Source organism: Acanthopagrus latus, chromosome 23, assembly GCF_904848185.1.
Source record: "Acanthopagrus latus isolate v.2019 chromosome 23, fAcaLat1.1, whole genome shotgun sequence".
NCBI classification, from domain to species: Eukaryota; Metazoa; Chordata; class Actinopteri; order Spariformes; family Sparidae; genus Acanthopagrus; species Acanthopagrus latus.
In genome coordinates this window covers 11,702,584-11,716,667 of record NC_051061.1, presented here as the reverse complement: position 1 = coordinate 11,716,667, position 14,084 = coordinate 11,702,584, and the positions used below count along the sequence as shown (strand labels likewise).

The window sequence follows — 14,084 nt, the reverse complement described above, 5'->3', positions numbered from 1 at the left end:
AATGTGATAAGTCACACCGATTAGTTACTACGTAGTCCCTCATTACTTAATGATAAGGAGAAGAAGATGATTATTTCCACAAAACTAAGTAGATACTTGTCCTAATCAGGATGAGGGATCAATGAGGGATTTCTTGATGACTACTCAATCTTTGATGATCACTGTACCTGACAACGACAAGGTAATTACTAGTAATGAATAATAAAATCATTATATTATTTCCCAGTCTCCGTTCTAGTAACTCATCATTATAGACTATACAGTGCCAATCGCAAGAAACAAACCAATCTTCCATATATTTTCAATGGTCTTTATGTTTACAAATCATTTCTTTCTTAATCTAAAAATTACAATAACAGAGAAAAGGAACCTCAGACAAAAAAATATCTTGTAATTCAAAAACGTTATAAATCTGATATTTGTACATGTATGTCAAGTATATATATGTACATAAGTAATATGTAGAGTAAAAGTGCATGTTTTGACACGCCATTAATCTGTTTTTCTGTGGGTGTGAATGCGTCTGACCTGTGATGCGGGCAGGAGGTTGGAGGTGTGGGGGTCCAGGCAGAGGCACAGGGGACACAGCGAGGGTGTACACCTCAGCTGGGGACTGCATAGAGGGAGTGTCCTCTGCCGGTGGAGTGAAGTCGATCTCATCATCGAAGTGGTCCTCGAACTCCTAAATCGACAACGAAAATCAAGAGTGGATGTAAACTGGCTTGTTTCACAACAGAGACTGAATTCACAGACACCTTCCATTTTGCTACAACCCAACTCTATATTCATTAGGTGTGGCCCACATGGGCCCAGGTGGAGCCATGTCTGTCTGGATAGCTGCCTGCCGGGACTCTCACCTTGAAGTTGATCTCCCTCTCCTTGCAGCAGGTCACACAGTTCACTAGCAACACCACCAAGGCCACAAGCGCCGTCAGGGACACCACCAGGGACAGGTAGAGAGACACAGACAGCGTGTCGCCTGTGCTTCCACCTGAAATGAGAAAAACGGACAGAAACCATGCTGAATCATTTATAGCTGTGCTTCAAAATTAATTTGGAGGAGAACGAAAGCCTTGTCATGAGCATTAAACGCTGGGTGTGTTTGACAGTAATACAGCAGACTTCGGGTGGCATGGTTGTTCTACTAAATCCACCCACAACAAACACTTAACAATAAAAATAAACTGCAGCGCTCTTAAAATGCAACTTCTTGAGCTTCCTGCTCTCTTTCACCAGCAACGCCTCTGCAGAGGGAGGAAATACAAAGCTGTAACACTGTGAAAGACAGTAATTTTGCTATGAGGAGTCAAAACTGTGATTTTTTTTTTTTACAATATACACAAGCATGATGTGACTCTCCAGACCAACTTCAACCCCTAATCTTCCATTCAGACAGCTGTGGGGGTTTCCACTGGTTGATAAGCTGATGGTGCAGCAGCGATGACAGAAGGTGTGGGCCCGCTCCAGTGAGGATGGTGCTGTCACAGCATTTCAAGTGTCAGGGCTGACGGTAGCCTTGCAACCCCCACCCACTGTGCTGCTTAGTCGCTGCTCTTACTACACCGATGCTGACAAACACACAAACACACACAGGTTTACACCGGCTTTCATTCACTGAGCAGCTAAACAGCATAACCCAAACCCTTAGCCTAATCTTAACCAGGAGCTTAGAAAACTTGTTTTGCTGCACGAGGCAGACTTTGGTATTTATGAAGACTACTTCTCCCGACATGGTCCGTGTTTAGGGATGCAGATTTGTAGCAATTTCTTTAACCGACAGCCGGCGGCCTTAACAATCATTAATACGTGAAAATTGTTGGGCTTGCTTAGATTAGAAAACTGTTTTAACTCATTATGTTTGACACAAAGTCAGAGTCAGTTACTTGTATTTTAATATAATTATATACATTAAAATATTATTTTCCTCATTGAAGTATTTTTTGTTATTTTTTTTCCACACACAAAACACTAACAATTAAAGCTTCTGTAATGTATTTTTGTTAAAAAAAAAAAAAAAAAGATAATGTGCTACCACAAGAAATAAAAGTGGGCTGAAGTAGGCTGCAAAACAGTATACATCGCAGCTTTTATTTTGAAATCAGCCAATGATATATCAAATTTAATTAATCTGTATCATCTATAACCAAAGGATGCTACACAGGCAGATTGGTGGTAGACATAGCGTTGTTTCTAAAAGAAAATGTCTAAAAAATGCCATCAGGCTCTTGTGAGCCAGCGCCTGGGCTGGGAAATATGGCCTCTAATCTGATATATATAATAATATAATCTCATATCACAATAACAGTATACTATCGATACATTGCCGCACCTGCTTGTCACCATGTCTAAAAAGGTCTTTGCTCATTTCAAAAGTGTGACCACTTTTTGCAACTTCACAATGTGGCATCACATTGTAATAAATGCAAACATTATCTCAGCCCACTGCATCTTGACATGGCGCAGTGTGTGTTTGTGCCCGACTGTGCGTTTGTGTGTACTGAAAGCCAAGTGAGAATTTGTGGGAGACTCTCCTCCCCGTTCTCCCTGCTGTGTTTATTCTGTCTCCCACTGGTCGCAGCTTGTCAGGTACATCCTGTCTGCTGCAGGGGACATCAGCACCTCCTGAGTCTCCTTCTGCTCAACCACAAATTCCCAGCAGATGAGAGCGGGTGCTGAATACCCCCAAACGACAAACCTACCTCTAGCTGTTCCATGTTTTCACACTCTTGCATGAAGGGGAAAAAGAACAGACCAAGGCCAATCAGTCTACGCTTAGCCAGTAAATATGAAAACAAAACTTTTTATCTCCATTTTGACACGTTTGTCATTATATAAACTCATCCGGCTGGGAATAATCTAAAAATGGTGGCACCTTGTAGTGCAGGCTCATCCAAATGATGCCATATGTTTGCTCTGAAACTGCCTGGTCCTGCAATGATCAGCAAGAATTTAATTTTCTGTTGTTCTCAAGTCCGTTTGGATAGCTTATCCCATTATAGAGGTGCTATCTTTAATCTGCATTTATGCTTAGGTTGCAGGTTGTAGACAAAAGTGGCAATGGTTTGTGTGTGCACCGTAAGAGTGCCTTGTGATTAAGGGGGAGAAGAAAAACAAAACTTACTTTTTTGCTTCCCAACCAGAGGTGAGGGCAGACAAAGACAAGGGAGAGGAAGGGGCAAAAGGGCACAGTGCCTGATGAAAAAAAGACCAGTGAAGGAAGAGAGTTTGTTTTTTTTTTGACCAGTGCAGTGAGCAGATTGCACTGGGTGGGCCACATGACATGGACGTGGTAACTGTGTGCTAACCATCCTCTCACAACCAGCTTTACTTTATTTTACACACATGCAGATGCAGAACATCTCAACAGTGCACACTGCGTTATTAAACTGCCTGACACCAAGCAAAGCATCTGGGATGTGTCTGTCACACACTTACCAGATGCTGAATATTGTTGTTGTCAAAAGAAACAGGAGAAGGACGAACAGATTTAGCAATCGCTATGGTGCTGGCATTTCAGTGTGCACGGATCTCCGAAAAAACAAAAAAAAACTATTGTGGATGTATGTTGTTTTGTACGCATAAACAATGCTTTATCATTTATTCACGCTGACAAAGGCTACACCAACAACCATGCCATTTTTATGGGTGACAGGCCGAGCCTCAGCACCGAAGCTCTAGTGCAGAAGTGATTTAATTAATCTGACATCAAGTGCTGTCTTCCTCTAAATCTTAAATAAAATATTCTCTTGAAATGAATCCGAGATTAGAGCTTGTAGAGGCTGAAAGACAGTCTGACAACAGGCTGAGCAGTGATTTTACTACAAGTCAGGTCTGGTCAGATGGAGCAGTTGCGTATTCAGACAGCACAGCCTGTCAGAGCGCAGATGAGATGAGCAGCAATCACTCCATCTCCCCGGGGAGCATTAGATATGATCCGAAGTGTCAGCCATGACCACAGAACACCAAGCTATCACTGACAAAAATAGACAGAGTGGCTGAATATGGCCTCTTGCATCCTGATTTTTTTTAGAATTGTCTTGAATGTCGATAGTTTTCCTCCCTGCACAGAAAACATGCTGAACCTCAAAGCAAAAAGTGGATGCAAGTTCTGTTTCCCTTACCTCTGAGGAAATGTTTATGTCGGGAAAAGCGATTAGAGAGATAATGTGATGCTAACTGTAAAGGTTTGAAAGATGAGAATCACTGATGTTTTACTGATTGCTAAAAGATCTCTGTTCACCTCCATAAACCTCTCCTCTGTGCCAAAGATTGCATCGGAGAAACAGCGTCTGTGGTGAAATATTGATGAGAAGAGGAAGTGAAGATTAAATGGGTCCATCGTCTGAACGCGGACCAAGTACAAGTAGCTCTAAATGCAGATGTGTACTTACATCTGTTAAGTTAAACTGTTTCCTATCTTACAATTTATCACTGACATCCCAAGAGACGCGATAAGCCTTATAAAGTCTAATACGGCCTCATTAAGTGTATACATGTGTACATTCCTCTGAGGAACAGTAAGTGGAGAAACAGCTGTGAAACTGACACAGTCCAACTTGATAGACTGAATCTGCAATAAACACAGACCACACAATATCTTTAATTATCTAAAGGTTGTGAGTTGGACAATACATTCAGCACTTGCCATGTCATAGTCTCCAGGTGGAAAACACTACAACAGATCACACATCCACCGCATAGGAGTGAAAAACACAAACTAACATCTGTAGTTCCCTTAACTGACTGACCTCCTGCACATCGTTGCATCTGCCATGCTCAGATTATGACAAATAATTATGATTAAAATATTATGGCTGGCCAAATTTGGCCAAGAGATAAGAAACACTCTCATAATGGGTATTCAAAAGTCAAAAACATGGTGGTGGTCCCAGACACACCACTGGCAAAGCTTTCAAGGTATTAGCTTAACACACAGTGGTGAGTTGTTAGTTGAACTGTTGAGGTACAGAGCTAGAGGTACCCTTCATATTAGGTAAACATCAAAACTCCATAAAAACAATAAGTACCACATGCATCACTGTACTGATGTACCAGCCCACTCCCCCCGCCACCACCACAGCATCCAACTGAGTCAGGGAATCCCCTGAACAGGGTCTTTCCTTAAGCCATGCAAGCAAGACCATCCGCAGATGAAATACATATATTTCATAATTCTAGACTGGCAAGAATTTCCATGAGACCATGAGCGGGCTGAAGATAAGCGAAACTTAACAGCTCTGTTCCAGTCAGATCAAAAATATGTTGTGTGCCTATTTGTTACGAAACACTTCCTTCATCTACAATTATAATGGACCAAATGAGTATCTGTCATCAGCAGGAGCAATTGTTGGGAGATAACAACAACTGACTTTTATAAACCCAAAGCGTGACTTAATAACAATCCTGTGAAAACATTTGCTGTTAATAGTAGGCAGTTTTTTTAATAAACACATACACTATATTACCAAAAGTATTCGCTCACCTGCCTTTACTCATTCTATGAACTGAAGTGCCATCCCATTCCTAACTCATAGAATTCAATATGATGTCGGTCCACCTTTTGCAGCTATTACAGCTTCAACTCTTCTGGGAAGACTGTCCACAAGGTTGAGGAGAGTGTTTATAGGAATTTTTGACCATTCTTCCAAAAGCGCATTGGTGAGGTCACACACTGATGTTGGTCGAGAAGGCCTGGCTCTCAGTCTCCGCTCTAATTCATCCCAAAGGTGTTCTATCGGGTTCAGGTCAGGACTCTGTGCAGGCCAGTCAAGTTCATCCACACCAGACTCTGTCATCCACGTCTTTATGGACCTTGCTTTGTGCACTGGTGCACAGTCATGTTGGAAGAGGAAGGGGCCCGCTCCAAACTGTTCCCACAAGGTTGGGAGCATGGAATTGTCCAAAATGTTTTGGTATCCTGAAGCATTCAATGTTCCTTTCACTGGAACTAAGGGGCCAAGCCCAGCTCCTGAAAAACAACCCCATACCATAATTCCTCCTCCACCAAATTTCACAGTTGGCACAATGCAATCTGAAATGTACCGTTCTCCTGGCAACCTCCAAACCCAGACTCGTCCATCAGATTGCCAGATGGAAAAGCGTGATTCATCACTCCAGAGAACGCGTCTCCACTGCTCTAGAGGCCAGTGACGGCGTGCTTTACACCATTGCATCCGACGCCTTGCATTGCACTTGGTGATGTGTGGCTTGGCTGCAGCTGCTCGGCCATGGAAACCCATTCCATGAAGCTCTCTGCGTACTGTACTTGGGCTAATCTGAAGGTCACATGAAGTTTGTAGCTTCTAGCAATTGACTGTGCAGAAAGTCGGCGACCTCTTTGCACTATGCGCTTCAGCATCCGCTGACCCCTCTCCGTCACTTTACGTGGCCTACCACTTCGTGGCTGAGTTGCTGTTGTTCCCAAACGCTTCCATTTTGTTATAATAGAGCTGACAGTTGACTGTGGAATATTTAGGAGCGAGGAAATTTCACGACTGGATTTGTTGCACAAGTGGCATCCTATGACAGTTCCACGCTGGAATTCACTGAGCTCCTGAGAGCGGCCCATTCTTTCACAAATGTCTTGTTTCACAGTCTGCATGCCTGAGTGCTTGAATTTATACACCTGGGGCCAGGCCAAGTGATTAGAACACCTGATTCTGATCATTTGAATGGGTGAGCGAATACTTTTGGTAATATAGTGTATATGTATATGTATATGTATATATATATATGTATATATATAGATAGATAGATATATATATATATATATATATATATATATATATATATATATATATATATATATATATATGTATATATATATATATATATATATATATATATATATATATATATATAAATATAAATATATATATATATACACACATATATATACATATATATATATATATATATATATATATATATATATATATATATATATATATATATATATATATATATATATATATATATATATATATATATATATATTTATATTTATATTTATATTTATATTTATATTTATATAAAAACACCTTCCTTCTGTTTCAGTGGAGCAGAGAGGTTTGAGGCGATGCAGGACTCCCAGAGAGGTGGCAGCGGCATCGGATAGGAACAAACAGGAGCTGGGTCACGGCAGCTCTACATGGGATCAGTTCTCCTCCGTTAGGCCTTATCTGAGTCATGGGTTCATATTATGACTTGGCAGGCACCACCAAATGACTCAACTGGTTTTTGGGACCAATACGGCAGGGAGCTGCCAGGTCTTATTTCGGTTCCACTGCATATTTCAGCAGGCATTCACTCAGAGGGGGAGCTGACCCATTTTTTGCAGATTTCACCCACCAGCGTGCATAACAGTGGATGTCTGCGCTTTCAGTTTCATGCAGGATGAAGGATGGCATTGTCTGGCTGACATGTCTGGGTTGAGCTTAGATTTGTCTGTCTGCTAGACTGAGACTCATCGATCAAATGATGAGCCCAGGGAATTGAAGCAGCCAATATTTATGGCTGCCTTTGTCAGGATCCGTATTTGCAAGCTAGCATTGTGTCAATTTCAATTATGAACTGTCTGTTAATATACTGTCAGAATGTCAAAAGCATTGATTGGGGCAACATAAAGGAGAGGCTGGTGTTAAAGCACCATCTAGTAAATCCTGGTGTGGTAGTCACTGAATCACTGAGCAGTGTAGTGGAGGGGTTAAGGTCAATGTCCACCTTGTCTTACAAACCACACATGACTCGATCAACTGGCTGTTACTATAGTTAAAACTTCCGTTAAAGCTCAACCTTTAACCATGTTTGATGTGTGTAAACAGAGCACATGTCACTTCAAGACCTGCTTTCCAACCAACCAGAGTTATTATTCTAACTATGATCTTACTCACAAGCAGCAATCTAAATCAAAACTTATACAATAAGTATTACCATACTGTATCTTTACGTGGTGGTAAACAAAAACTGGGAAACTGGGGCAAAGAACAGGTTGCTAAGTAATAAAAGCATTAAATGCTTGCTCATACCGAAATAACATGGTCTTGTATGTTGTATTGTAATAAGCAAACATCACTGTTGCTAATCATTGACTAATGCCGATAAGCTTGGAATGTGTTATGATTACACATTGCCGACCCTTGCTACAGCATACCCACGTATGACTCCATTCTTGTATGTGCACCACATCTGATGAACAACATTTGAAGGCCAGGGCAGCACTGCAGCACTTCATGATACTGATGTCAATCATGTGTTTTACTTTTATCAAATAATTGTAGTTTCTTGCACTTTGGATAAGGCACTTGGGCCATACTGCCACTACATTTCACTGAATTGCCCATATGGCATCCACAACATTAACACTGGAACAAATGACTGTAGATGTACTGGGTTCATCTACAAGAACCGATTTATTCATTTTTGGTTTAATCAAAACTCCTAATTATCTTCAGTGATTGATAATCGTGAAAACTGTCCTCACTTGGTTTCCTGTTGAGCCACAAGCAAAAAAATGAATGTAATCTCACATTGGTTTCCCGAATAAATCTGCTGGGATTGAATTGTCATACAGGCAACTTCCTCCTGATTCTGTAATTCTGTCCTAAGCAAGCAAGAGCAAGAGTCTCTTAATCAACATATTAAGTGTTTTGTTTTGTTTTGTTTTAATCACACAAGTGTATTATAATGTGGCATAGGATTTTGTTCAATGAAAACACTTTCATTCACCCTAAAATAATCCAGGCGTTACGACCATGACAAAACCTGTTATGCAGGGAAGATGCCTGGAATCAACAACAAAAAGGTTATTCAAGGTCCATCTCATAACAATTACAGTGTTTCCATGCTGGTATGCCAACATCCAGTTCATTGTTCCATAAACTTTGTTAAATGTCAGTGATGGGCCCAACCCCACTGAAAGGTTAACTCAGACACATCACAACTTCCCGGAGTCTGGTTTAGTTGTGTTAAACATTAATCACAAATAAAATAGGCAAGGTTAATAAGTAGTTTCTGGGATTTAGTAGGGGAATGTAATGTCTGTGTTGATGTTAATTAGCTGAATCGTGACGATGACATGCTGATATTTTCCATTATATTCATTATTTGAATTTAACAGCACATTACAGACGGACTGCGGAATTTCTATGCTGTAGACTCAAAACAAAAGTAGTCAGTGCAAATGTCCATACACTGAAGAATGGCACATCGGAAGTGAGAATGAAACGCAGTCAGGTTGTTGTGTTGTTAGCTTTTAGCTGCTGGTTAGCAACAGCTACCCCGGTAAATATAGGCTAACAGAAACATCTGCTAGCCAAGCAGCTTGATAGAAAAGAGTTTCAGTGAGTGAACAAACAGTCGGTTAGCCGTGTATCAGCTTGCAGTCAGCTGTCTCACCTGATTTGTGAGGATACAGGAGAGGGGCACCTTCACACAGACATAACGCCGATAGAAAAATCCCACTGGCCAGCAACAAAACATATCCATGGCGGCTCTTCATCCTCCTAGCTTAGCTAACAAAATGTTAGCTAATTGGAATCGTCGTCCTAAACTGTAAATGGCTGATTTGAAGCTAAATAACGTGTTTTAATCATTGATCATCTATTTCACTTCAGTGTGGGCTACATAAAGAAGCATATTTTCTGGCTGTTTAGCGCTAGCGACTTGCTGTTAGCCAGCTAACTAGCTTCGGCTAGCATGTTAATGCTAACAGTTTCAGCTGACGACAGCAAACACCGCTACGAAATATAGTGTTCCGTTGTCCATAGAGACAAAAGGAGCGATCGCCTTTCACGACCTATCATATTTGGTGTGTTTAGCTTAGTGTTATTTAACTGAACATATCTACAGTAAATCAATCGATAGCCCTGACTATCATGAAACACCTCTCCCCCAAAGCGCCATGTTCCTGTACAACGTCACATCACGGAATGAGGCGTACAACTTCAGATAATTGACAAGCGCCCAAGCCAATCACAACAAGGAATACCTGTATGTTAAACGCACAGAGCCAATCAGCTTCGAGCTTTATCATCAGTCATGTAAATCCAGTGCTTGTATGAAATCTGAAGAAAGCCTTTTACATCCAGTCACTTGCCAACCATGTGATTCACGCCACACAGATTACAGAGACGACCTGTCTGTGTAAAATATTTTTATATTTCTGGATGTGACTGGTGGTCAGCCTGATTTTAATGGTGTACTGATGCTGGCTCAAGCATCATGATCTATTCCCTGTGAGGTTTTTTTTAGGGGGGGGGTTATTCATGTAGTGATTTCATCTGATCATTGCTGCTCGGTAGACTTACAGGAAACTCCATATTCCCCATGATTGAATACTAAAACAAAATGCATCTCAACTTCACTCAGTACAGCTCCAAAAAACAGGGAAGATACTCTTGAACAATCAAGCTGTTGTAGGCGATTTGTCCCAATTAAAGACAGTCAACTATTTTTGCATCTATGTTTTCCTGCCTCCATGTTGTTTTGATGACTTTCGAGCAATAGCACATATTTGGTCATTTTTATGGTGTCATTAAAACTCAGCAAAGAATGTACCAACAGATAAAAATTATGGTAATATTCCAGATAAAGCTAAGGCTTACAAAATAACAATTGCCAATTCATGTGTTCAGACAGTGTCATTATTATTTTCAAAATGCCTAGACATCATTAATACTGATATTAAAGGAGCACTATGTAGTTTTTGGGAAGAAATTCAAACTCAGAATTTCAATATTTAAAATATAAACAAGATATTAATACAAACTCAGAAAGTCTCTACAACTCAATGAACAAGCTGTCCTCAGAGGAAAATAAGGTCCCCGGAATGCTTTAGAAGCCAGAAAGGTGGCAGGGTCCACCACATACAAACAAAGTAAAACAGTATGAAGCTGTGTGTTTACACAGGGATGAAAACAATGGGTTTGTTTATTTAGCTTGTTTGGGCGTCAAAATATTAGAGATTAAAATGTTTTCTCCAAATAGTACACCTTTAACAACATCACATAACTAATCAATATTTATCACATTCATGTTGTTGTTTTCGTTACTGGATGAACATTGTGTGAAGATGAGATTGAAATGTCAATATATGGTCTTTTTTGTATGTTGTATGACAATATGAGTGAGACAATTATCTGCTCTGATTAACTGATGAAGGAGGAGGAGGCTTTCAGCAGTGTGGAGGAAATCTCCCTGGATTTGAGGACAGATAACGTCAGGTTGCTTCTTGTGCTCCGGATCACGAAGCTGCGGCGAGAGAGTGTCGTTGGCTCATTGGCACAAAGCAAGAGAGGCAGAGCTCAGCACATCACAGGCTCAGAGAGCGCAGACCTCCAAACCCGAAGCACGGTGAGTACCAGGCTTTTTTTTTTTTTCTTTTCTTTTTGCAAATTCATGTGCACGGTGATGTCAGTGTGATGGGAGCTGGCAGATCTGTGTGTGTTTGCGCTTTGGAGCATGTCAGTTCTTGTGCTTGGGGGGGGGGGGGGGTAAAAAAACAAATCAAAAGGACGTTCAACCCTTTTTTTGTGCTCAAGTTGTAATAACTTTCTCTGTGGGGAAGAAAAAAAAATCTTTCATTTTGTGAAACAAACCTCGATCCCCGTGCACATAATTTAACCCATGCTATATGATGAAATACATTTGCTTCTCTCTCGGAGGACACAATAGAAAGTTGTATCTTTTTTGTTTGTGTGGTTTTACCTGACTCTGAAAATGGTACAGCCCTCCTGATAAAGGGTACAACTCAGACTCTGACGTACCTGAAGACTACCCACAGAGGAACGAATATGCTCAGTCTATCTTATCTGACAGAAACTGTTACCTGACAGCTGAAAACACCTGCGCCGGTTTTCATCCACTGTCACTTTGCATTTTTTTTTTTCTCGTGCGTGCATGTGTGTTTGTATCCCTCAGGCAGCTACAGAGGACCATGGCATTTGCAGGGATGCTGAGCGACGAGGATGTCAAGGCTGCGGTCCAGGCTTGTCAAAGTGAGTCAGACGGCGACACGCTCGCACGCAGACATGAATACATAGTTTAGGTGAACGTGAGTCCGAAGACAGAGAGAGTGAGAGGCGTTGTTTAATCCACTCCCACTCCCACAGGGGATACCTGTGTGATGTGTTGTTCACAGTGGGGATAGGCCCCCAAGTCCCCACTGTGAACCAGGCACAGGCAGGTAACCAGGCAGCCGTGTGACATGAGAGCAGTTACCACCCGGATACCAGAGTGTTTATGTTGAGTGTTCACACAGAGAAAACCAAAATCACACACGCTGAGCCGCCCTCCCATCCCACAGCACTTAAACATTTATCTCTCGCAAATCTGACTGCATGTCAAGAAGAACACGGCTCAACCGCGCTGATGAATATCAAATGTCAGTGCTTACATGCCCTTTACTGAAGAAACCCCTCCTCCTGGGAATGTTTCAGGCAAAAAAGAAACAAAAACATTCAACCTCTGTCAGCTGTATGTTCATATTTTTGTGTGCATCAGCGAAAGGACAAAGTATTTTTGTGATTCACTGGAAGTAGTGATGGAGAAATGAGTCAGCTCAGGGTTGGGGGATACACTTTTTAAAGACTCCCCCTCGACACGAGATGATTCATTTTTAAATCAGAGTGCAAAATCTTACACCCAAAAACTCACCCTGGATCAGAATTTCCACTTAGAACGACTTTATAAATAAAAAGCTTTTAAGATTTAGGGCGGCCTCAGACCCCACAGGAGACATTCAGTCTGCTTTGACTGTTTCAATAGCATAGTCAGATAGCTTATAACCATATAAAACAGTGATGCGCTACGGGGTGTATATTGGTAAATGTCACTGGTTGAAGAATGCAAGCCATCTGAGCGAGTGAGTTAATGCAACATCTCTATTCAGCCCCTCACCATTCTCGCTTTCTCGTCATTCTGCGATCGACCTCTGGCTCCCACATCCGTCTTCACCCTCTCTCTCTCTCTTTCTCTCTCTTTCTCTCTCTGCATTTGTAGCCCCGGGCACATTCGACTTCAAGTCATTCTTTGCACGAGTGGGACTGACTGGCTCCTCTGAGGCAGATGGGAAAAGAGTGTTTACAATCCTGGACCAAGACAGGAGTGGCTACATTGAGGAGGAGGAGCTCAAGTAAGGATAGGGCGTGTGAGTGTGAGTGCATGTGTGTTACATCCACGTCCATGGTGTTGGCCTCGGGCAGAGGTCGCTGTGCGAGTGAAGCACCGTTCTTCTGTGAATGAAGTCAGTGACACATGAGGGACAAGACTGGTGAGGGAGTGATGGGGGGAGGGGGTGGGGTTAAGGCGGCTCAGAAAAAAAGCCCTAGAGGGGGAGAAAATGCCACCAAAATAGATTAAAAAAATCCCCAATGATACAAGGTTGAACTTATCGTTGGTATTTTCTTTCCGCTGCAAACATCAGGCTGTTCCTGCAGAATTTCTCTCCGGGGGCGAGGGAGCTGACCGTGGCCGAGACCAAGGCTCTGATGGCTGCGGGCGATAAAGACGGGGACGGCAAGATCGGGCTGGAAGGTTCGTGCATGTGAAACATTCTCAATGAAGAGCCGTCTGCAGATGAGGAGAGGGCCGTCTGTACAGGGGAGCTGTCCATTACTTAGTGCTGAAATTGCAGTATAAAAAAAGGACACACACACAAAAGAAAACACAATGAAAGCGCACAAAACATAATCTGTTTTTTTTTTTGCTCGGTTATCTTGCTTAACCATAATGTTGTGTGACACCAACTTCTTGCCCGGAGAACACTGTTGTGCTTAATAAGAATCTGACTGGATCCTCTGTTTCTGTTTCTCCCCCGCAGAGTTCTGCGATATCCTGAAATAAAGAGAACGAGCACACATGCCCACGATTGTCTTTCCCTATTCTGATCGGCGGGTTTCTCACGGACATCCTGACTCTCCAGACGGAACCAGAAACCTCAGATATTCTGCACCTGCCTGCTGCTGCTCTCCCTGTTGATGTGATACTATAATGATGTTTGGTGGACAGCCGGCTGAAGCTGGATATTAGTTGTGTGTTGTGTTGAATAAATCAGGTACCCGGAATGGATCAATAAATGTATTTGA

The 14,084-nt window shown here is 41.8% G+C and overlaps 2 protein-coding genes across 2 annotated transcripts in view; one reads left to right on the top strand and one right to left on the bottom strand.

Annotated features, from left to right (window-relative positions):
* The window catches only part of lmtk2 (lemur tyrosine kinase 2), a 27,083-nt gene extending 17,166 nt beyond the window's left edge, over positions 1 to 9,917 (bottom strand). Inside the window, exons 1-3 of the mRNA XM_037088453.1 lie at positions 9,397 to 9,917; positions 858 to 991; positions 529 to 682 (exon numbers count right to left, since the gene is read on the bottom strand). Of these exons, the coding sequence (XP_036944348.1) occupies positions 529 to 682; positions 858 to 991; positions 9,397 to 9,499 (391 nt within the window). The 5' untranslated portion in view covers positions 9,500 to 9,917. The remainder of the gene's footprint in view (positions 1 to 528; positions 683 to 857; positions 992 to 9,396) is intronic.
* pvalb5 (parvalbumin 5) lies at positions 9,158 to 14,084 on the top strand. Its single transcript, XM_037088464.1, has 6 exons — positions 9,158 to 9,213; positions 11,161 to 11,352; positions 11,920 to 11,996; positions 13,000 to 13,132; positions 13,424 to 13,533; positions 13,820 to 14,084. Exons 3-6 carry the CDS (start codon positions 11,936 to 11,938, stop codon positions 13,840 to 13,842), a joined length of 327 nt encoding a protein of 108 aa, XP_036944359.1. The 5' UTR covers positions 9,158 to 9,213; positions 11,161 to 11,352; positions 11,920 to 11,935; the 3' UTR covers positions 13,843 to 14,084.